At 45.2% G+C, this 21,026-nt stretch overlaps 1 protein-coding gene and 1 long non-coding RNA gene across 5 annotated transcripts in view; one reads left to right on the top strand and one right to left on the bottom strand.

Moving 5' to 3' along the window:
- Nucleotides 1-20,998, top strand: part of LOC118351593 (uncharacterized) — a 52,288-nt gene extending 31,290 nt beyond the window's left edge. The window contains exons 2-3 of the long non-coding RNA XR_007404061.1: nucleotides 14,308-14,366; nucleotides 20,746-20,998. This is a non-coding gene — a long non-coding RNA (uncharacterized LOC118351593). The remainder of the gene's footprint in view (nucleotides 1-14,307; nucleotides 14,367-20,745) is intronic.
- PDZRN3 (PDZ domain containing ring finger 3) overlaps nucleotides 14,577-21,026 on the bottom strand; it is a 237,461-nt gene continuing 231,011 nt past the window's right edge. For all 4 annotated transcript variants that reach the window (XM_025451603.3, XM_035702602.2, XM_035702601.2 and 1 more), the window contains 4 exons: nucleotides 20,818-20,880; nucleotides 19,104-19,205; nucleotides 17,745-17,861; nucleotides 14,577-17,078 (listed from right to left, as the gene is read on the bottom strand). In XM_025451603.3, coding sequence (XP_025307388.3) covers nucleotides 15,537-17,078; nucleotides 17,745-17,861; nucleotides 19,104-19,205; nucleotides 20,818-20,880 — 1,824 coding nt within the window. In that variant the 3' untranslated portion in view covers nucleotides 14,577-15,536. The remainder of the gene's footprint in view (nucleotides 17,079-17,744; nucleotides 17,862-19,103; nucleotides 19,206-20,817; nucleotides 20,881-21,026) is intronic.

Raw genomic sequence — 21,026 nt, 5'->3', positions numbered from 1 at the left:
AGCATCCCCTACTCCTGATGGAAAACGGGAGTGAGGGTGCTGTTGACATTACCTTGCCAAGACCCGTGGGAGGCTGTGGTTTACCCATCAGCTGGAACATCATACAATTTGTATCTATCCTTTGTTTAATGCTCGTAGAGCATCAAGCAAGTTTATATAAATTATCTCATTAAATCCTTAGAGAACCACCCCTCTTCACTTAGACTCCTGCCAAACTCCTCACGGTGTCTGCCCTCATCCCTCTGACAGAGTCTTCAGTCACTTCCCTCCTATTTTCCTGCTCCATCCCTACAGGTACTCTTGCTGTTCCTTGAACAGACTACCTCACTTGGTGTCTCCTCTGCCCAGCATGCCTACCACTCATCCCATACCCTCCCATTCTTAGCTGCCTTCAAAGGCTCAGGTCAAAGAAGACTTTGTTGACCATCCTGTTTAAAATGACAATACACCTCCCAAAACTCCTTGCCCCTTCCTTGCTTTATTTTTCTCTGTAGCACTTGTCATCAAAGGAATTCTGTGATTTTCTTTGTTGTTGTTGCTTATTATCAGTCTCTACATTGGAAGGTAAGCTCCAAGAGGGCAAGGATTTTTGTTTTCCTTTTTTTTTTTTTTTTTTTTTTACTGAGGTTGCCTTAGCCCATCAAATAACATTTAGTGTACTGTAAGGGTTCAGCATATATCTTTTTAATGAACGGATGAGTGATTGGAATAAGTGTTAATAACCTAAATCCCAGATAAGGAAATAAATTCAGAGTGCTAAAGACCAAGGATACACAGAAAGGGGAGGCGGGGCCACAATGCAAATCTACACTCCAAGAGATGCATAAATGAAAACCACAGTGAGGTATCACCTCACCCCAGTGAGATGGCCACTATCTGCCAAAGAGAAAATAACAAGCTCTGGGGAGGATATGGAGAGATTGGAGCCCTCCGACACTGTGGTGGGATTTTAAGATTGTATGACTGCTGTGGGAAACTATAACTACCATATGACCTGCATTTCTACTTCCAGATATATGTTCAAAAGAATTGAAAGCAAGGCCTCAAAGAGATATTTGCACACCCATGTTCACAGCAGCACAGTTCCCAAGGGCCAAGAGGTGGAAGCAACTTCACTGTCTGTTGACAGATAAATGGTTTAAGAAAATGTGATGTATATGTTCAATGGAATAATGGTCAGCCTTAAAAAAGAAGGAAATTCTGACATTTCCTATTATATGGAAGAATCTCGAAGACATTATATTAAGTGAAATAAGACAATCACAAAAAGACAAATACTGTAGGATTCCATTTTTATGAGGTACCTAAGCTAGAAACAGAAAGTCGGAAGGGGGTTAACAGTCGGAGGAGGGAGGCGGCAAGGCAAGTTCTTGTTTAACGGGTATCAAGTTTCAGTGCCATAGATGAAAGAAGTTCTGGAGATCTGTTTCACAACAATAGGAACATACCTGACACTGATCTGCACATTTAAAAATGGTTAAGATGGTTAAATAAATAAATAAATAAATAAATAAATAAATAAATAATGATAGATATCTAGATAACATCAAATTAAAAAAAATATTTGCTCACTGGAATAAAATGGAGGGTTGCATTGCAGAAAATGGCAACTAATAAATGCAGAAGGAATATAAAAAGACAAAGCCAAAACCACTCATAGTCTGCAGCCTCCTGGGGTGTTGCCTCTTGGGCATGTCTTCTGGGTGCTGGCAAAGGTCTGTATCAGATGTAATGACCTCACCAAGAGCTGTTTCTGTTTAGAACCAGGAGGGCCTGGCTCTGGGCCTCAGCATGAAACCAAATAGTGCCATCTCAGGCTCGTTGAATGCCCTTCCCTTCACAAAGAGTAATCCTTCACCCAAGAGGAATCCGGTATCAGGGAGATAGGCCAAGCCCATATAGAAAAATCAAGGGCAAATGCATTTGCTGTGTCTCCGGCAGAGGCACTTCTACACCACAGCCAGGCCATCCCATAGAATGTGCTGGTGAATTGTTGGGGGAGTTTCTCAGAGCAGTTAGGGCAGGAAGTATAGAAGAGCTTGCATTGGGCAAGAGTCAAAAACAGGGCCTGAACCAATGTCTATCAATATTACCGACCCAGGAGATTGTTTTCCAACCAGGGATTGAAAGACAGGGTGCTCCTGGAGGGAAGGGGGGGAAGTCCCTTGGGGAGTCTAGGAGCCCAGGGTGTGCCCAAGAATGCCTGGGGTGCAGGCATGGGGGCATCTGTAGGGACACCACACATGTCCGTCCAACAGAGCCCGTGTCTACCTCCACCCCAAAGCTGTGCCCAGGCAGGTGTCGGGAAGGCCTCCCACACCCTCACAGCCAGGGGACAGCAATTTGCCAGGATGCTTGTTGGCAGCTGAGGCTGCAAGGGAGGGGGAAAGGGACATGTTTTTTGAAATCATGGTCTCAGGAGGAATCCTCAAGTTTGGATGGTGATGGTTAATTTTATGTGTCAGTCTGACTGGGTAGGCAATGAAGTGCTCAGATATTGGGTCATGCATTATTCTGGGCATTTGTGTAAGAGTGTTTTGGGGATGAAATTAGCATTTGCATTGGTAGACTGAAGAAAGTCTTAATTGCTCTTACCAATGTAGATGGGCCTCGTCCAATTAGTTGAAGTCCTGGGTAGAGGGAGACCTGGGTGGCTCAGTGATTGAGCGTCTGCCTTTGGCTCAGGTTGTGATCCCGGGGTCCTGGGATTAAGTCCTGTATCAGTCTCTCTGTAGGAAGCCTGCTTCTCCCTCTGCCTGTGTCTCTGCCTCTCTCTCTCTCTGTGTCTCTCATGAATGAATAAATAAATAAAATCTTAAAAGAAGAAGAAGAAGAAGTCGTCGTCGTCCTGGGTAGAACAAAAAGGCTCACTGTCCTCAAGTAAGAGAGTTCTTGCTTGAGCTCCTTTGTCCTGGTCATTAGTTTTTTCCTGCCTTCAGACTTGAAGGGAAACATTCGAAATTTCTGGGTCTCAACTTGTCAGCCTTTGGAGTGGACCTAAACCACCTGCCCTCGTGGATCTCCAACTTGCCCATTCACCCTGCACATGCTGGGATTTGCCTGCCTCCATAACCACAGGAACCAATCCTTATAATCAGTACCCACTGCCCCATACATACATATGTGTGCACGCATACACACATTCACAGATACATATACATACACACATCCCTTTGGTTCAGTTTCTCTGCAGAACCCTGACTAATGCATGGCCTAGGCTAGGAGGTAGGATACCCATGCCCATGAGCCAAATCCAGCCTGCACCTGTTGTTGTACAGCCAACATGAATTAAGAATGGTTTTTACCACAAATATTTGTAATCAGTGTGATGATCGTCTCACTAACCTTGAACTCCAAGTAGGGGATGTCCCACCATCCTTGCATTCTTCTCATTAGTAGGCCCATATTACTAACAATAACACATACTTGGAAATTCATCAATAGAAAATAGTGGAAATTTGTTTTCTCTCCTCTTTTTTTTTTTTTTTTTCCAAATATAAGCTCTTTGCCCAGCATGGGGCTTGACCTCACAACCCCAAGATCAAGAGTCACATTTGGGATGCCTGGGTGGCTCAGTGGTTGAGTGTCTGCCTTTAGCCCCAGGGTGTGATCCCGGGTCCTGGGATCGAGTCCCACATTGGGCTCCCTGCCTATGTCTCTGTCTCTCTCTCTCTGTGTGTCTCTCATGAATAAATAAATAAAACCTTTAAGAAAACAGAGTCACATTATCTACCGACTGAGACATCCAGGTGCCCCATTTTTTCTCTTCTTATATAAGTATCTGGTTAACATTCTTGATTTTATCTCTTGGCCCCTATATACTGAAATATTTACTACCTCATCTTTAATGAAAAAGTGTGCCGACCCCTCACCGAAATTTTAACCTGCCCTAAGTGAAAAAATTGTGGGTACCTTGAAGACATCCAATACAATTTATTTTTTTTTGCTTTTTACACTTTAAAAAGTATCTCTGTTAATATTCTGTTAATTTTCAAGATTAAAAAATGAAATCAAAGAAATTTCCCCTGTGGGCATAATTAGAGCAAAGATTGCGTCCTTTCTGAAGGTGGATGTAGGTAAAGAGGGGGCTGCCTCTGCCAGTGGCTCTGGCTGCCGCCTTCATGCGCTGCCACAGCGGGACCTAGGCTGGATGTTGATGATGCAGCATCGGCCTTGACCTGTCCCGACCCTTCCTCCGGCTCCAAGAAGCTTGAGTCACTGCAGTGGTGTTTCCCATTGCTTCCTCTCGTTGGCTGCCCTTCAGCCCTCCCTACGAAGCCATCTTGAATGCGTCTTGGAGCGTGCTTTGCTGATGGCGGAAAAGATGAGGACAGGGCCAGCTTCAGAAGGCGCTATTGAAAGTCCCAGCTGCTGCACACTACCCACCTTCTGCAGCCTTGCTTACCAGGTGACACCCGGGAGCCTTTCTGTCCAAGGTCACTGAGGTCATCTTGACCACCAAGCAGGCTCTGTCAGTGATGGCCTTGTCTGCCCCCCGGCCCTGTGTGGTGGGTTTTACAAGCACACCTAAACAGGGAAGCAGTCATGCTCACAGACAGGTCAGGTTTTTCTTCTGCTAGTTAAGCTAAGAGGAGACCTACTCTTGTGTTCCTCCGAGAGGTAAGACTCTGGACCCCAGAGTCAGAGATGGGACTCTTGACCTGCAAAACATGGCTTGTCAGGCAGTCTGGTTTTGAAGGAATTTGTCGCCTACCCCAGGGCTTTTGCACTTGGCTCTTACAGTTGGCTTGGAACACTCTTGCCCACACTCTTGGCATGGCTGAGTCTTGCTCAAACTTTAGATCTCAGGTTAAATTTTTAGATTCTCTGATAACCCAGCTGAAAGTATCATAACTCACCCCAATTTTTCATTTATTTACCATATGTCATAAAGTGTCCTGTGTGTCCAGAAACTATTCAAACAAACAAACAAACACCCCAATGGCCCAAACCCCTGGTTATTTGCAGTGTGTCAAAGTTCAGCATGCACCTGAGTCATCTGGAGGGTTTGTAAAACAGATACCTTGACTGCTGAGTATCTGAGTCAGCCAGTCTTGCTGGAGCTCAAGAATCTACATTTCCAGGTGATTCTGGGGCTGTTGGTCCCGGGACCCCACTGGTGGGTAATTCTCTCAGACCTGTGCTTGTTTCCTTATCATGATTTGCAAGTCTTTTTCTTTGTTTGTTTACTTGTGTTTCTTTTTCTGAATGGGCACTCCTTGAGGGGGATCATCTCTGCCTAGCCGCCAGGGAAGCCCTGGTGTTGCAGAGTGACCAGCACATAGTAGGTGCTCTGTGGACACTTGAATGGGTAAGGCCAGCACGCAGCAAGAAAAAGCCTCTCATTGCTCTTCCTCCCTGCATATACCCATCTTGACTTAGCTGCTTCCAATATCCATGAGAAATCTTGGCAGGAGAGACAAGTAGAACCTCAGTCAGCTTCTCGCCCCCAGTGAGCACTTCATGTATTTAGGTTACTTTGGTAAAATCAGTGCTTTAGGATACAGGGGTTAAGATTGCAGAGTGGGTGAATGTATTAGAGATAAAAGTGAGAGACAGGTGGAGATTATGTAATGGTAGGTGTCCATAAGTATAGGATGGGTGTTAGGATGAAGGATTTTGCAATCAGAGACCCTGTTGCATTTAAGCTGCTGGGGAGTCATTCATTCATTCATTCATTCATTTATTTATTTATTTATTTATTTATTTATTTATTTATTTATTTATTTATTTCTGGGGAGTCTTTTAAAAAGAGTTCCTAGAATCTGGACAGGGAGATCAGTCTTGCTGAGAGCCATCTTCGTGCCTAGGTGTTTCAGATTAGAGAGAACTCCATGCGGTGCAATCTCCTGAGAGCAACAAGAGGCAAGCCAATCAGCTTTACCTCATGCCTGGAGATAGATCCCTGTCCTCTGCTGGTTAGAGCCCAAAGTATCTTCGTAACTTACAACTAGACACCTTAAGTTTTCTGAAGAATGTTTTGGAACTTGGTACCATTTGCAATTTTTCATTGCTTGAGAGATACAAAGCATCTTAGTCTGTTCTGACTGCTGTTAAAAAATACCACAGCTTAAAAACAACAGGAATTTATTTCTCACAGTTGTGGAGGCTGGAAGTCCAAGATCAGGGCGCCAGCATGGCTGAGTTCCAGTGAAGGCCCCTTGTGTGTTGTAGATGACGGCCTCCTCACTGCATCCTCGCTCGGCAGAAGTGGGGAGGGAGCTCTCCGGGGCCTCTTTTATAAGAGCACTAATCATATGAGCAATCGCCTCACAGAGGTCTCACCTCCTAATATCATCTCCTTGGGGGTTAGGTTTCAATGTATGAATTTTAGGGAATACAAACATTCCATTTGTAACACCAAGGCAGGCGTGAGCCCCCTTGCCCAGGCACGAGCAGTCCCCAAGCCCAGGAGACATTGGCATAACTTATTTTCTCAGCACCTAAATTAATAAAAGCGTCCTCAGCTCAAATGAAGGGACACTGGCCTCATTTTGCCGTGGATCCATTTTATCCATTTTACCTCAGATCAGAACCAACCTGGTGTCTGAGACTGCTTTTGCAAAATCTGTGAACCCAAATAAATAAAAATTGGCATATGTATTCATGTTCTGATTGAAAATGTGCATAGGTCTCAACAATGCTTGCATTAATCTGTGCTGTTAGGAAGCCAAAGGGAATTTGGCTTGAGAGTTAGAAGATATAAACTAGTTTTTTTTTTTTTTAATTTTTATTTATTTATGATAGTCACACAGAGAGAGAGAGAGAGAGGCAGAGACATAGGCAGAGGGGGAAGCAGGCTCCATGCACCGGGAGCCCGACGTGGGATTTGATCCTGGGTCTCCAGGATCGCGCCCTGGGCCAAAGGCAGGCGCCAAACCACTGCGCCACCCAGGGATCCCTAAACTAGTTTTTAATTGTGATTTTACACATACGTTATAAAACTTACCATTTCAACCATATTCAGTGCACAATTTGGGGTACTGATTACATTCATAACGTTGTACAACCATCACCACTATCTGTTTCCAAAACTTTTCCATCACACTAAACAGAATACTTTGTGTGCATTAAGCAGTAATTCTGTACCTCGCTCCCCTGGTCCCCTGTAACAACATTTTGATTTTCTGTCTTCATAAATTTTTCTATTCTATATGTGTCATATAACTGGAATGATACCACATTTGTCCCTATATGTTTGGCTTATTTCACTCACTGTGATGTTTTTGACATTCATCCACGTTGTAACATTTATCAGGTCACCTTCCTTTTTAAAGGCTGAATAATATTCCACTCTGTGCATATACTACATTTTGTTTATTCATCTCTTAGTGGACACTTGTGTTGTTTCCATCTTTTGGCTGTTAGGAATGATATTACTGCTCCGAGCATTAGTTTACAAATACCTTTTTCAAGTCCTTGCTTTCAGTCTTTTTGGTTTACATCCAGAAATAGAATTTACTGGATCATATAGTAATTCTAGGTATAATTTTTTGAGGAACCACCAAACTGTTTCCCCAGAGTAGCTGCACCATTTCACATTCCTGCAAGTAATGTAGGTGTTTTGATTTCTCCAACTCCTCACCAACACTTGTTATTTTGTTTCTGTTTTCTTTCAATTTTGGTTTTGATAGTAGTCATTCTAGTGGGTAGGAGGTTGTGTATCTCCTTGTGGTTTCAATTTGCATTTCCCTAATGATTAGTGATGTTGAACATCCTTTCATGTGCTTATTGACCATGTGTACATCTTCTGTGGAGAACTATCTACTGAAGTTCTTTGCCCATTTTTAAATTGGGTTCTCCTTTTGTCATTGAGTTGGGTTAAGGTGGGCCCCCAATCCCATAAGATAGGAGATCTTTATATATATTCTAGATATTAAATCCATAGCAGACATATGACTTTCAAGTATTTTCTCCAGTTCTTTGTCTTTTCACTCCCTTAAGCCTGTTAGTGCACAAAGTTTTAAATTTTGATGAAGCTCAATGTATCCATTTTGTCTTTCCTTATTTATGCATTTGGTGTCCTACCTAAGAATACATTGCCAAATCCAAGGTCATGAGGATGACATGAAGATGATAGGAGATCAAGTCAGTATTAATCATGACTTTGCTTAAGATAGAACATTGGTTTGTGAATCCCCCGAATTATATGCAAAGTTTTGTAGTTTGGAGTTTTCAGGGTATCGCTATGTTCAAGATAAAGAACAAGGAAGCATCTGGCATAATATGAATTATTTGGCCTCTGCTTGGTTTAGAGTACGGTCTGCCGGTAGGTGTCCTGGCTCACCCAGTGGCAAGATCTTGACCATGTTAATTGTGTTTGGTGGAGGATCTATCATACTTGCAGGTCTTCCCTCTTTATAAATGCTAAGGATTCATGAACTTCTGTGGGTTTTAAGAAATATATTTAATATATGGCCTGTTTCTAAATGTATAACTATAAGCTTCTTTTGGAATTAGGCTTGATGTTAATTGAAGGAACGAATTCCAAGCCTGGTTTATAAAATGTACTTGTTCCTCAGGGAAATCAGGTCATGAGAACTTATGTATTAAAGAAGTGACCCTGGTACAGAGGAGGGTAAAGTAGGAAGGTTAATGGAGTAGAAAATAGACACAGTTGGCATTTCTAAAAAGACTGGGTCAAAAGAGTCAGAAAGTTGAAAAGTTGATTAAAAAACATCGGTCAAATATAAGCTTCCTTACCAAAGTACTCCTCAAAATGTCGGCTTGGAATCCAGGGAGGGGGCATGCCACATGTGCTTAAGGTAATGAAGTCCATGAATGTTGGTAACAAGGCTCAGGTCAGGGTGAAGGTGGCTCTTAGAAAATCCTTTTTTCATTAGAACCAGTACCCTTCTCCCCAAGACTCTGCTCTACAACCACCTGGGCAGGTTTTGTTCATTCTGGGTAAATGTGAGGCATTTGCAAAACCCATGTTCCTTGTCTTAAATGCCTATTTCTCAGAAAAGGGAAAGGCTTACATTATGTTTAATTAGGATGCATTGAGTTCCTCTGCGCTTCCAGGTCATCAGCGTGGAGAAACTTCTTTACGGAGGTAGATGTTTAGTGCCTTTGGAAACTTGCGGCTTCTGCTTAGGACACCTTCGAGATCACTTATGGAAGGAAGAGCTGAATGGGTGGCAGCAGGGGTTGAAAACCGCCCTCTGATACGGAGTCACCCTGTTAGTTCACACAGCAGGTCACAACTCAAGAGAGGTATTTCCAAAGTCTGGCTCATCAGAGAAGCTGTGTGGCCCTGAAACTACTTAAATTGCCTTCTTCATTATACATTCATCAGGTCAGGTTCTTTTCCTCTGGAGAGTGGTAAGACCTGGGAGGCAGGGTTTTAGCTGCAAAGGAAGGGAGGAGGAAACTTGCCTTTTCCTTGCTCCTGATCTGTGTGTTCATCATGGGTGGGTGATGGAAAAGGGAGCCTTGGATAGGGAGACACATTCTTACCAATGGTCAACTCGGTGAACTCGGTAGAGCAAATTAACTAAGCTTGCTAAGTTTATCGTCTGCAGTAGCATAGAGATGGGAAGCAACAGGGTTATTGGCAGATTTACACCTGTGCTGGAGGAGGACATGAAATGTTTAGCAGAGGTCATGCAGATACTTAGGGACTAAATGTTTGTGTCCCCCAAATTCATGTGTGTAGAAGTCCTAACCCCCAATGTATTGCTATATGGAGATTGGGCCTTGGGGAGGTGATTAAGTTTGGATGAAATAATGAGAGTGGGGTCCCCATCATGGAATTAGTGTCCTTATAAAAAGAGAAAGAGATCAGAGCATGCTCACTCCCCCCACGATGGGGAGACAGCCATCTACAAGCCAAGAAGTGAGTTGTCATCAGAACTGATTATGCTGGCCCCTGATCTTACACTTTCTAGCCTCCAGAACTGTAAGAAATACATTTCTGTTGTTTAAGCTCCAGCTATGATACAAACAAGTATCTGGCATCTGCTGAAATATAAGCATGTCTCAACGTGAAAATCTATGAGCCCCCTGTCAGGGAAATGCTATTTCCAAGCACGATTAAGAGTGGTTGGAAAGAACTGGTTTTACCTTTGCCCTTTGACCTGTACTAGATCTTTCATTTTGAGCAAGTTGCTTTCCTAAGTCGTCTTTGGTTTCTTATCTACAAAAGAGGATAACATTCCCACCCATCTCATAGGCTATTTATGCTTAAACAAGGTAGCCCACATAAACTTTTAGCATAGCTTCTAGCACACGTTAGGTGCTCAATAAATGTTGGCCATACTGAATGAGTATTTATGGTCAAATAGAGAATTGGGCTGTTTCTTACCTCTCCAGACTTAATCACACACTTCATTCCCTTCTCCCCTCCCCCATTACTCGAACCATACTGACATTTTGTTAGTAAGTATTTGTGTGATGATTGTTTTCTTTCCCACTAGACTGTAAACTTTATGAGAACTCACTGTGGCCTTAAACCTTGTGGACACAAAAAAGTACTGTCTGAGCACATCCATGCGGGGGTTTGATGTAGCTCCCAGAACAGAGGGGTGGTAACACTTCCTCAGAGGTGAAAGTGCTAAGTCAAACCCATAATGTCTGGGGTGGCAGGTAAGAAGGAGGACTAAATGCATGGTACAACCTAATCCTAATATATTTTCATTTAGGGAGTTTCATTTGGCTTCTGAGGATTTTGGCAAGACCCACTAAATTGGTGAGCTAGTTTAACCCTGCAATAGCCCCACTGAAGTAAGAGTCCTTAATAGCCCATCTTTCATCTTAAAAGGCAGCTGAGTGCACAGAGGTCAGTGTTCCACCATTGAAAGGCAAAACCACATTACTGGCAAATCACATGCCCCCATGGACAGCACTCTTTCAGGATTAGTTGAAACTGGAAGCAAGAGCAAAATGGATCATTTAAGCAGAAAAACCCATCTGAATGAAACCCAAAGAACCATACTTTTTTTTGTAACTGCTTTAGGGAATTCACATTTAATCAAAATTGAAGACTACAGCATTTGCCATGAGAATTCTTGCATCTTATCGCGGTTTTAGTGATTTCTTTTTAATTAGTTGCAGCTCTGCAGAAATCCTAACGTGCTTAAAACAATCAGGAAACAAATAAAACTGAGAGCTGCAGTTGCTTATGGCACAACTGTGTTTGCTTCCTTGGTTTTGGGCAATTTTGCTAACAAGTGACCTGTAACCTACTTCTAAAGGTACAAGTAAATAATTATTTAGTAAAGTTTCATACTTCAGTTTATAATACTAATTAGTTCTCCAACTAGTATTCCCTAGGCAATGTATGTCGTCCTCCCTCATCACATTTATGATTCTTTTGACTTGGGATCTCCTGTTTTCATTTAAAAGATGAAAAGCTTAATTTGTGCCCCAAATTCCCGTATTTTTATGTGTCGTCTCTCATATGTTCTTGCCAGGAGAGTTAGAATACTCTGTAATTTAAAACTCAAAGGGAACTGAGCAAGATGCTTGTCATTTTGAAGCCATTACTTTTATTGCAATCATGACTGTGTTACAAGTAATAACATAACTGGAACAGACTTTTAAGTTACTTCTTGAGAAGTAGATGGAGGCACAGTGGTGACAGGTGAAGGGTTTGGCAGCAGGTGGATGTGAATTCAAAGCACATCTCTACATTCATCTGGGCACATTTCATAATCTGAGTCTAAGTTGTTGATAAGGCCATCTGCCTCGCAGAACTGCCCCACCGATTCGGTAAGATGATGAGGTGGTTTTGCACAAGCATGTCTGGTCATCGCTATCAGTGTTAAACGATAGAAATAGAATATATGCCACATACATAATTAAAGCTTTTTTAGGAGCCACATTTAAAAAAGGTGAAATTAAAAGTATTTTATTTAACCCAACATATGTGAAATATTATCATTTCAACATGCATAAAAATGGAAATGTTTTGGGTTTTTTTTTAGTAGTCTTTTAAATCCATTAAAAAAAAACTTATTCATGAGAGACACATATATAGAGAGGCAGAGACACAGGCAGAGGGAGAAGTAGGCTCCCTGCAGGGAGCCTGATATGGGGCTCGAGCCCCAGACCCAGGATCATGCCCTGAGCCAAAGGCAGATGCTCAATCACTGAGCCACACAGGTGCCCTTTAAATCCATTTTCTCAGAATATTTCAATTTAGGCTAGCCATATTTTAAGTGTTCAACAGCCAGATATGGCTAGTGGCTCCTGCATTGATTGGACTGTATTGTAGCACTGAATCATCAATAAATTCTTATTTCTTTCCCTTTGTATTTTAGAAGTATTGTTTAAACTTGAGTCATTCAGCCAGTTGAGTGGCTGCTATGGGGATGTAGGGATCTGTCCTCATAGTCCTGAAATTTATTTAGCTGTAAGAGGAATAACCAGTAGCATAATAACTAGAAGAGTATAGGTGCTAATGGTTGCTTGAATTTTAATTGTCATAAACATTATGGTTCTAATGGGAAAAATATTCCTTGATATTAAAAATGGGCACCTAGAGATTAAACAGTGATGTCAGATGCACCTAAAAACAGCATGAAAAAAATCCATAGAATTGTCCAATTCAGTTGGCCTAATGTTTAGGATTTTGTACCTTTAGGGGAGGTCCGTGAATGGACTTTGGGAGCACAGAAGGCCTCCAAAATTATATGCAACTTATCATATGTATGTTTTTCTGTGGAGAGAATCCGTAGCTTCCAGCAGATTCTTACATGGGCCAAGGAAAGCTCAGCTGCTGAGGCCCGCCCGTTGGTTATGGTGGAAGTCCTGTTTGCACAGGAGCTAGGGTTTCACCAGTGAGAACAGAAGTTGTAAATTGTCTCTTGTCACCATTACCCAGGAAAATCCCTCAACTCGCCCACCGGCTCAGAAATGTCTGCACGGCAAGGCACTTGGGAGGCTCAGACTCACTAAAGAAATGGCAGATTCATGTCTCCTGGCTTATGCTCACTCCAGGGCATCCACTGGTGAAATGTGTTTATTTTTTGGTTGAGGGCACAGGGCTGAATGCATCTGAGTTAACTGTGTATATGACAGCTACCTCTCTCTCCCATGTGGCCATGGCAAAAAGAGCTGCGGGAATAGGATGTAGGTTCCGAATTCAAATCTCCATTTGTTTATTAAATGAGCCACACTGGTCTCCTCGAGCCTCTTGCTTGTGGATAAGATGATGATTTCTGGAGTGCCTTCCAAAGTTTTTCTAGATTTGATTTGCCAAGGTAGATTTGGAAACCTCCTATCACCTTGCAAATTACGACCCAATGTATTTATATGATAAAATGATTTAAAACAGAAGTTGTAAAAGGGATCTAGAATTGGATTTAAATGTCTACTGTTTTTAATTTCCCTCTACTTTTTCATCAGTGGCACTGGCTGACTCCTCTAAATCTGGAGGCAGGTGGGGAGTCTGATAAGAAACTCCTCCACTTGACTTTGAGGTGAAACCCCTTTGCTTGACTCTGATGGCACAGGACCATCTAGGCTGGTGCTCCTCGTTCTTGTGTGTTCTTCCAAGTGTCTTGTAGTAGTGTTTATTCTCTGGGACACATTAGGAAGAAAGGCGTGAGGTAAGAGCGTTGTCGATGAGCTGCTTCTGGGGGCCAGGGATCTGCTTCTGTCAGTGGGCAGACTTGGAGAATATTGGAAAACCATGGCCCTAATAGTGCACCTTTTGCAAACACTTGTCTTTGGAGGGTTGTTTACATAACACAGCAGATGTAATTATCTTTGCAGCACCTGTTCTGAAAGAGGCAATGAGGAGACACCATTAGTGCTTCCTGTCTTACTTTCACTTAAGTTGTTCTATGGCAAGTGTGACTGACGACTAGTTAGCCTCAAGATTTTGGACCCAAAGAATGAATTCTGGTTGGAGGAGGGCATAGGGGAGTTACCTACGAGCTGCCTAAACACCTGGTCATATTCATCATTTTTTTTTTGTCAGATCAGTAAGCCAGATGTCTGGCATCATGGCAAAATGAAATGGACACCCTTTCTCATCCTATCTGTATTTTGTATTTTCAGTAGGTATTACAGCTGCAATCGGTGTCATCACTATAACTAGGGAACAGCTATAGGAAATTCATTATTTAAAATCCTGGGGGTTGTTGAGATTCTGAAAGATACCAGTTTTAAAATGCATCCACTTTGGTGACCTATGTTATTCCGTGAACACATGAAATAGTTTGTAGCAATGAGAAGTCGGGTCCAGTCACCCAGAGTCGTTTTTACCAGCAGGCAGTAATGGTTGCAATAGACCGAAGAGATTTCATTGTAAACGTGACCCTGTCTGATAAACTTGCTCATACTTATTCTTGCTTTCAGGATAACTGGGCCAGGCTGAGGCCTTCTGCAAGACAGCAGTCAGAATGCAGGCTTCAGTGGTGAGTCTGATTTCTTCTTCTTCTTCACCGACAGAAATTTGTTTTAGGTCTGTCTTTGGGTTCTGGGCAGAATGAAGGTACTGGATGATTCAAAAGACTCAAATATTCCCAAGGAAGTAGATAATGTATTGGAAGAAAAAAGAAACACCGCCAAAGGCTTTTTATTTTATAAGTACCACTGCAAAAAATGAGGAATCACTTCAAAACATATCAAATAGAAAATAATAATTTATTTTAACTTCATCTTACTTAATGTTTGTTAACTAATCATGATTTCATGAGCTTGCTTGTAAAACTCTGTCCCTTCAAATCTACAAAGCAAAGGTTTACTACAATGAGCACTTAAAATTCCACAAACCACCTCCATCCACAACTTCCCTGTACATGCAAATTCTTCCATGGGGCTGCAATATTTGCAAACATGCTTTAAACTTCCGTAAAGCTGCATGGTATTTTGCTTTCTGGTAAAACCTTTACACTCTCTTGGGAACTTTAACCAGAAAAAAAAAAAAAAAAAAAAGTTTAAATGTGTATCCCAACTCTAAAACACTGCTGGTTTGGTTATGTGTCATGAACCACACAGTTTGGGAGTTTTGAGTTGAAACCTCGACCCTCAATCATGTATTAATGGTCACTCCTATGAAACACGTTGAACAAAGTAACGTAAAATAGGGTTCCATTAAAAATACACACTGGCAGTTTGTATTCGTGTTTTCGGCAGGAGAAAAAAAAAAGCGTGTTTAACTTTTTCATATGAATATAGTTTAGACAAATTATTCTGTGAAAGTATGCTTAATAAAAGATCTTTCTGAAATTTAAACACTTTATGTAAAAGGTAGCGAGTAAAAAAGTACAATTGCTATTTTGGAAAGAAAAAAGAAAGAAAGAAAGAAAGAAAAAGCTCTGTTTGTTAATATTGCCTTCCAAGACAGTTAAGGGTGGTTTCTCTCCACTTAAAATAGAGCTATCGACACCCGGAGCTGCAGAGTTGGCCAGTTTTCGACTATAAACAGGATGACCGTCTTTAATCTTATATACAAAGAAACAAAAACAAAAAACAAAAAACTTGCCGCATTGAACGAGGCAGGAATTTCTACCCCAATGGTAGCGTTCTCTCTTATGTACACGACGCAGGAGTGGGGGGGGGGGGGGTGGGGAAAAAAGAAAAATTTATACAGTAGTCACGGATAAGAAGGAATTGTAGACTCTCGTGCCATCCGGGGATTTCGTGCCGTGGGTCAGGAGTTCTTGGATCGTCATCCAATTGTCAAATATCTTTTTGTTCCTCTTCTTCATCATCTTCTTGTGGCTCAGTTCCAGGATGCTCACCTCCCTGCGGTCGTCGGCCGCCTGCTGCTCGCGCAGGCACTCGAGCCGGCTCTGCATCATGAACTCGCGCCGCCGCCGCTGCTCCTTGGCCTTCACCACGTGCTGCTTGCGCTCCTCCCGGCTCCAGTAGCGGCCCAGCTTCAGCTCGCTCACCGCGTCGTCGTCCGTGGTCATGCCGCTGCGCTCCTCGCGGATCTTGAGCGCGCGCTCGCGCAGCAGGCGGTCGCGCACCGGCCGCTTGGTGATGTAGCGCGAGCCGTCGCTGCGCACCTTGACCTTCCACTCCAGGCGGGCTCCGGCCGCGCCGGCGGGGGCCAGGTCCTTGCACATGCTCACCAGGCTCATCTGGCTCTGCGCGTACTCCACGGCCGACTTCTGCTGGATGAGCTGCATGTAGCTCTGGTAGTGCTGCGCGTGCGCCGGGATGTGCGCGTGCTTGTAGGGCGAGCGCGGGAAGGGCGCCGCGGAGGGGCTCCCGGGGCTCCCGGGGCTCCCCGGGCTCCCGCCGTCGTCGCCGGGCCGCCGCTCCCGCTCCCACTCCGGGGCCGGGCCGGCCTCCAGCTCCCGCGGGGCCGGGGGGCCGAGGCCGGCGCCGCCCGCCTCGGCGTCCTCGGTGATGGAGAGCAGGCTCCTCGGCGCGGCCGGCCCGTAAGCTTCCGTGCTGCCTGCGCCGCTGCCGCCCTCCGCCGCCCTCCGCAGGGAGTTGTCGGGCGACAGCTCCAGGGTGAGCGGGGTGCTCCGGCAGCTCTCCCCCGTGTTGTAGGCGCTCGAGCTGTCCTTGTCCGACTTCTCGGGGAGCTCGGTGATGTCCGACAGCTCGTGCCTGCGGACGTCGACGCTGGTGTTGTAGTTGCGGAAGCCGCTGTGGTGCAGCATCCACGACTCGCGGTACTGCTCCCGCAGCTGCTGCATCTTGTGCGCGCGCACGATGCTCAGGCACTCCAGCTCGATGCTGCGCAGCTCCTCGTTGAGCAGCTCCAGCTCCTTGTCCACGCTCTCGGGGTCGCTCTTGCTGGCGTCCAGGTACAGGCCGTACGGGCTGCTGCTCTTGGCCTGGCACTTGAGCTCCAGCAGCTCCCGGAAGCGCTCGCACTCGTCCGCCGGGATGCCCAGGTAGTCGGCGTCCGCGCAGTCGGCCGACAGGAAGGACTCGCTGCTGAACGGCAGGTCGCCGCTGCCCAGGGTGTCCTGGCTGCACGTGAGCTTCCTCTGCCCGGCCAGCGGGGTGGACGAGGCCGTGGCGTCGTCGCCGTTGTTCTCTTGCTCCGAGCTCTCGTCGTTGCGCGTGCTCTCGTCCGTGCGTCCCACGCCGCTGTCCTTCTCGTGCTGGTTGGACAGGATGGTGGCCGTGTCCGTGGTCCCCCCGTCTTCCTCATGCTTCTTCTGGAACGAGAGCAAACAAACGGCCGCGGTGAGGGATGCCTCGCGCCGCAGTTTCCCGGGGGCCCCCGCCTTTCCTGCGGGTCACGGGCTGCCGGACAGGGCAGGCTGTGCAGCGCTCAGGCGGAGAGGCAGGGCATGGTGTCCGTACCTGGCCGTGAGGCGGGCCTACCCGGGCTAAACACCTATCTCCTCCTCCTCCTCCTCCTCCGTTCTCCCACCTGTAGGACGAGGAGAGTAGTCCCCTTACCTCAGTGGATGACCCTAGCCATCCATTCTGGGCGGTGCACACTGGGCGGGGGTGGGGGTGAGGGGAGCAGGAGGCATTCAGCAGGACCCTGATGATGCAGGTGGCACAGAAGGAAGCTAAAGGGATCTGAGCAGCTCAGGCTACACCCTACGCCCAGGGAATTGCTCTACTTTGGAAAATATGACTTCATGTTTTCGGATCTGCGTGAAAGCTGGCACTAGCGATTTCTAAACAGATACGGACCCCTCAGCTGTAACAGCCAAGCCAGGCTCCCTTGGTGGGGGTGGGGGGGGGGCACAGGAAAGCACTTGGTTTGCTTGCTGCCTTCCAGGCCGTTGGGTTCCTGATGGTCTTTGGCACAGTGGGGGAGAGGGAGGGTGCACACCTGCCTACAGCTGCCGGAGGCTGGGGGCCCTTACCTGCTGCAGCCTGCTGGCCGTGAACTGCATGGCCTGCTGGTGCTGCTCTTCAAGCATGTCCATGTGCAGGTGGTCCAGAAAGTCATTTCTGTCCTCATCCATCCAGCCCTCGTCCAGCTGGTGGGGAGCGGAAAGTGGAAGGAGAGGGGGGTAAGTAGCAGCCAACACAGGCTTCAGAAAAGAGTCCTTCTGATTTCATCTTACTGACTTTTTAAAAGCAAGGATGTTAAGACTCCTTTCAGGAGCCATGAAAATGCAGTGGGCCAGGTGTTTTGCTGTCACATCAGAGACCTTCCACCCCAGGAAAGCCTCGGCTATCCATGGTTTTATCTTTTTTCAGGGTGACGCTCCTGCACCCACGGCAGCTACTTTCAGTGAAGTGGGCCCCAGTGAAGGGGTCAGGTGGAGCACGCCCTGACTCCTGCGCTCTGGCCCACAACCAAGGTTAGCTGGCCCTGAGGAGAAAGTATCCACGGTATGGGCGGTGTTCTCTGTGACACAGAAAGTGGTCTGCTCACCAGCTGTCTCTGGGGCAAGGCCCAGCACTTTCATCAGGCGCACATCTTCCCAGAGTAGACTACTGAGGGGCCTGACATCCCACAGCCTATGGGCCTGCTGTTCGTGTACCATCTGCGGCCGCTTTTGTCCTACAATGGCAGAGTCTAGTAATTGCGCCAGAAACTACATGCCCCCAAAGCCAAACATATTTATTACATGGCCCTTTGAGAGAAAGTTTTCTGACCAGTGGTTCTTATATTTTAAAATAAAAATTGTATTTTGTGTATAAGATGTACATGGTTATGATTTAATATACACAAACATAGTGAAATAATTCCTAGAGTCAGGCTACTTAATGTAGCATTTCCTCACAGAGCTACCATTTGTGTGTGTGTGTGTGAAAGAGAGAGAGCACAAGCGAGATAAGAGCACCTGAAATGTACTCTCTCAGCAAAGTTTTAGTAGCAACGCAGTATTACTAACCACAGCCATCATGCCACACGTTGCCTACGCTCCACCCAGATCCAGGATGGAACACTTGTCAGGCTTTGGGAACTCAAACATTTTGATGGTTATGACCTTGGTTGTGTTTTCCAGTCCATTATGTTTCCTTATCTTCTCCTTCTTTACCATTCCTACACTAATGAACCTGCTGGGCCTACAATGTAACGTCAGGCTGGGTGTGAGCACTCTCCTTAAATGGTTAAAACATAAAATAGGTTTGAGGTCACATCAAGTGAGACTACTTTTTCAGGATGTACAAAATGCCTTCACATATTCAGACTTAACACTTGGACAGCGGTCTGCAGTGCCACGGACTTGGAATACAGACCCAGCTTCATATGCGGGAAGCAGACTCACCTGGAGTTCAGGCCTTGCAATCAGCAAGGAAAAGTTCTTGTTTTCTTCACTGGTTAGAAGAGCCACGGCCTCTTCACGGTTCTGTACCTCTATTCCATTAATCTTAAAAAAAAAAAAAAAAAAAAAAAAAAAAAAAAGGAAGGTGAGGAGGTGATGGAGGGGTTGGCCACAGCATAATTAGATCATACACAATCATTCTATACTGTTCCAGGCTTATGTGTGTCACCCAGTCACAGCTGGGGCACAGAATAGTCCATGCAGCTTGAAAAGAATGCTCATTTTCAGAAGGAAAGGCCTTGCTTGGCCTGGTCTATCAGTCAGCCATGACAGGTGTACAAGGGAACTAATGTGGAAGCTATGTGAACATAAGTGGCTGAGACTCCAGAAGGCAGACTGAGAAAAATCACCATGTTGTGAAGAGGGACCATCTGAGCAATTTAATCAGACATAATACTCAGGCAGGAACATAAAGGGAATATACTAAAGCATTATTATAGACATTTTCAGATAATATGGGAGAAAAAGCAGCAGCAGGTCTCATGTGACCATTACGGAAGTTGAGGACAAACAAGGCAACGGCATCAAACATGGTGTTCTTGTGCTTAGGGTGTCACGTTAGCTTCTTTAGGCAGGACAGAAAGGCTAGCAGGAGGGACTCTCACAGCATGTGTGAGTCCCAGGGTGGATGATTCCTCCAGGGGACACAGGAACCGTCTCACCGAGCAGGAAGGTGACCCTTCTACCCAACTTCTTAGGCCAGTGAACCAAAAGGCAACAAAGAGGATGATTCTATTGGTCAGGGTGACCTGACCCAGTGATCAGTGGAGTAGGCAGGGCCATGTTCAGAACTCAGGACTTGCATGTCCCGTAGTAAAAGCTAATGGGAAAGGACAGCATCCCCACATGGCAGGACTGCAGAGGAGTAGGAGCTTTTAGGAATGAAGGGTCCTTAAGCAGGAAAGGATCCTTAAGCAGCTGAGGTTTGGGTTGAAATCTGGGGAAATGTAGAGTGTGCAGTGGAAAAAGGGAATACAAATTACTCCTGGTGAGGTAGAAACACAGTAGATCAGAAGTGAGAGGAGTAGGAGCTAAGCCTTGTGGGACACCGTAGAACAAAGAATCTCCATTTCTGTGAGATTAAGAATTACTGTAGCTGAAACAAGTGGTCTCTTTTTGACTCCAAAGAGCAACAGGCCTTCCGGTAAAGAAACTATCCTTATGAGCCCTTCTATGGTATGATATGTCAAGTCATGAAATTTAAAAGGCTTCTCCATCAATTTCACTAAATTTGCCAAAGATGTTCCTATTTTAAGGACAAGACCAAACTTGACACTCATGGTCCAAAATGAGACCTTTAGAGAAATCTACAATGAGAATTCTTCTGGTTCATGAGCTGCGGACTCTTGGCTTGACTTGCGCCCATTGCTGTGCCGTCCTGGGCCCTACACAGAGAGAATGATAGGAAGGGAGGTTCGCCTTTGGTAAGGTGCTAGGGCCTCTCTGTCCAGCTGTCCTAGGCCTCACCACTCGTGGTATGTGTCATGTTGCAAGGTTTTTGCTTCACTCATCAATTTAACTTGTCTGGCCTCACTATACATCTGATTTGGTAATCCTTGTTCCTTGATGTCTTCTGTATTTTCAGCTCTAAAGCTATTATCATCAACCATGAAGTGTGCTCTTCAGGGACGAGGCTCCTGGTCAAAAGCTGACCTACCTGGATAATGCGGTCTCCTTCTCGAATGCGCCCATCCTTGGCCGCGATGCTGTTAGGGTCGATCTGAAACACACATGGACATGTCAGCACGGGGTGGATAATAACGAAGACATGCATGAAAATCAACAACAGCACTTCTCAAAGGCTAACACATAGTCTTGCTTATCCCTATATTTTTGTTTTGCACAGAAATAAAGACGACTTAGTGT

This window comes from Canis lupus, chromosome 20 (genome assembly GCF_003254725.2).
Source record: "Canis lupus dingo isolate Sandy chromosome 20, ASM325472v2, whole genome shotgun sequence".
In the NCBI taxonomy this organism is placed as follows: Eukaryota; Metazoa; Chordata; class Mammalia; order Carnivora; family Canidae; genus Canis; species Canis lupus.
The sequence above is the reverse complement of the archived record's forward strand: the minus strand, read 5'-3'. Positions and strand labels throughout refer to the sequence as shown.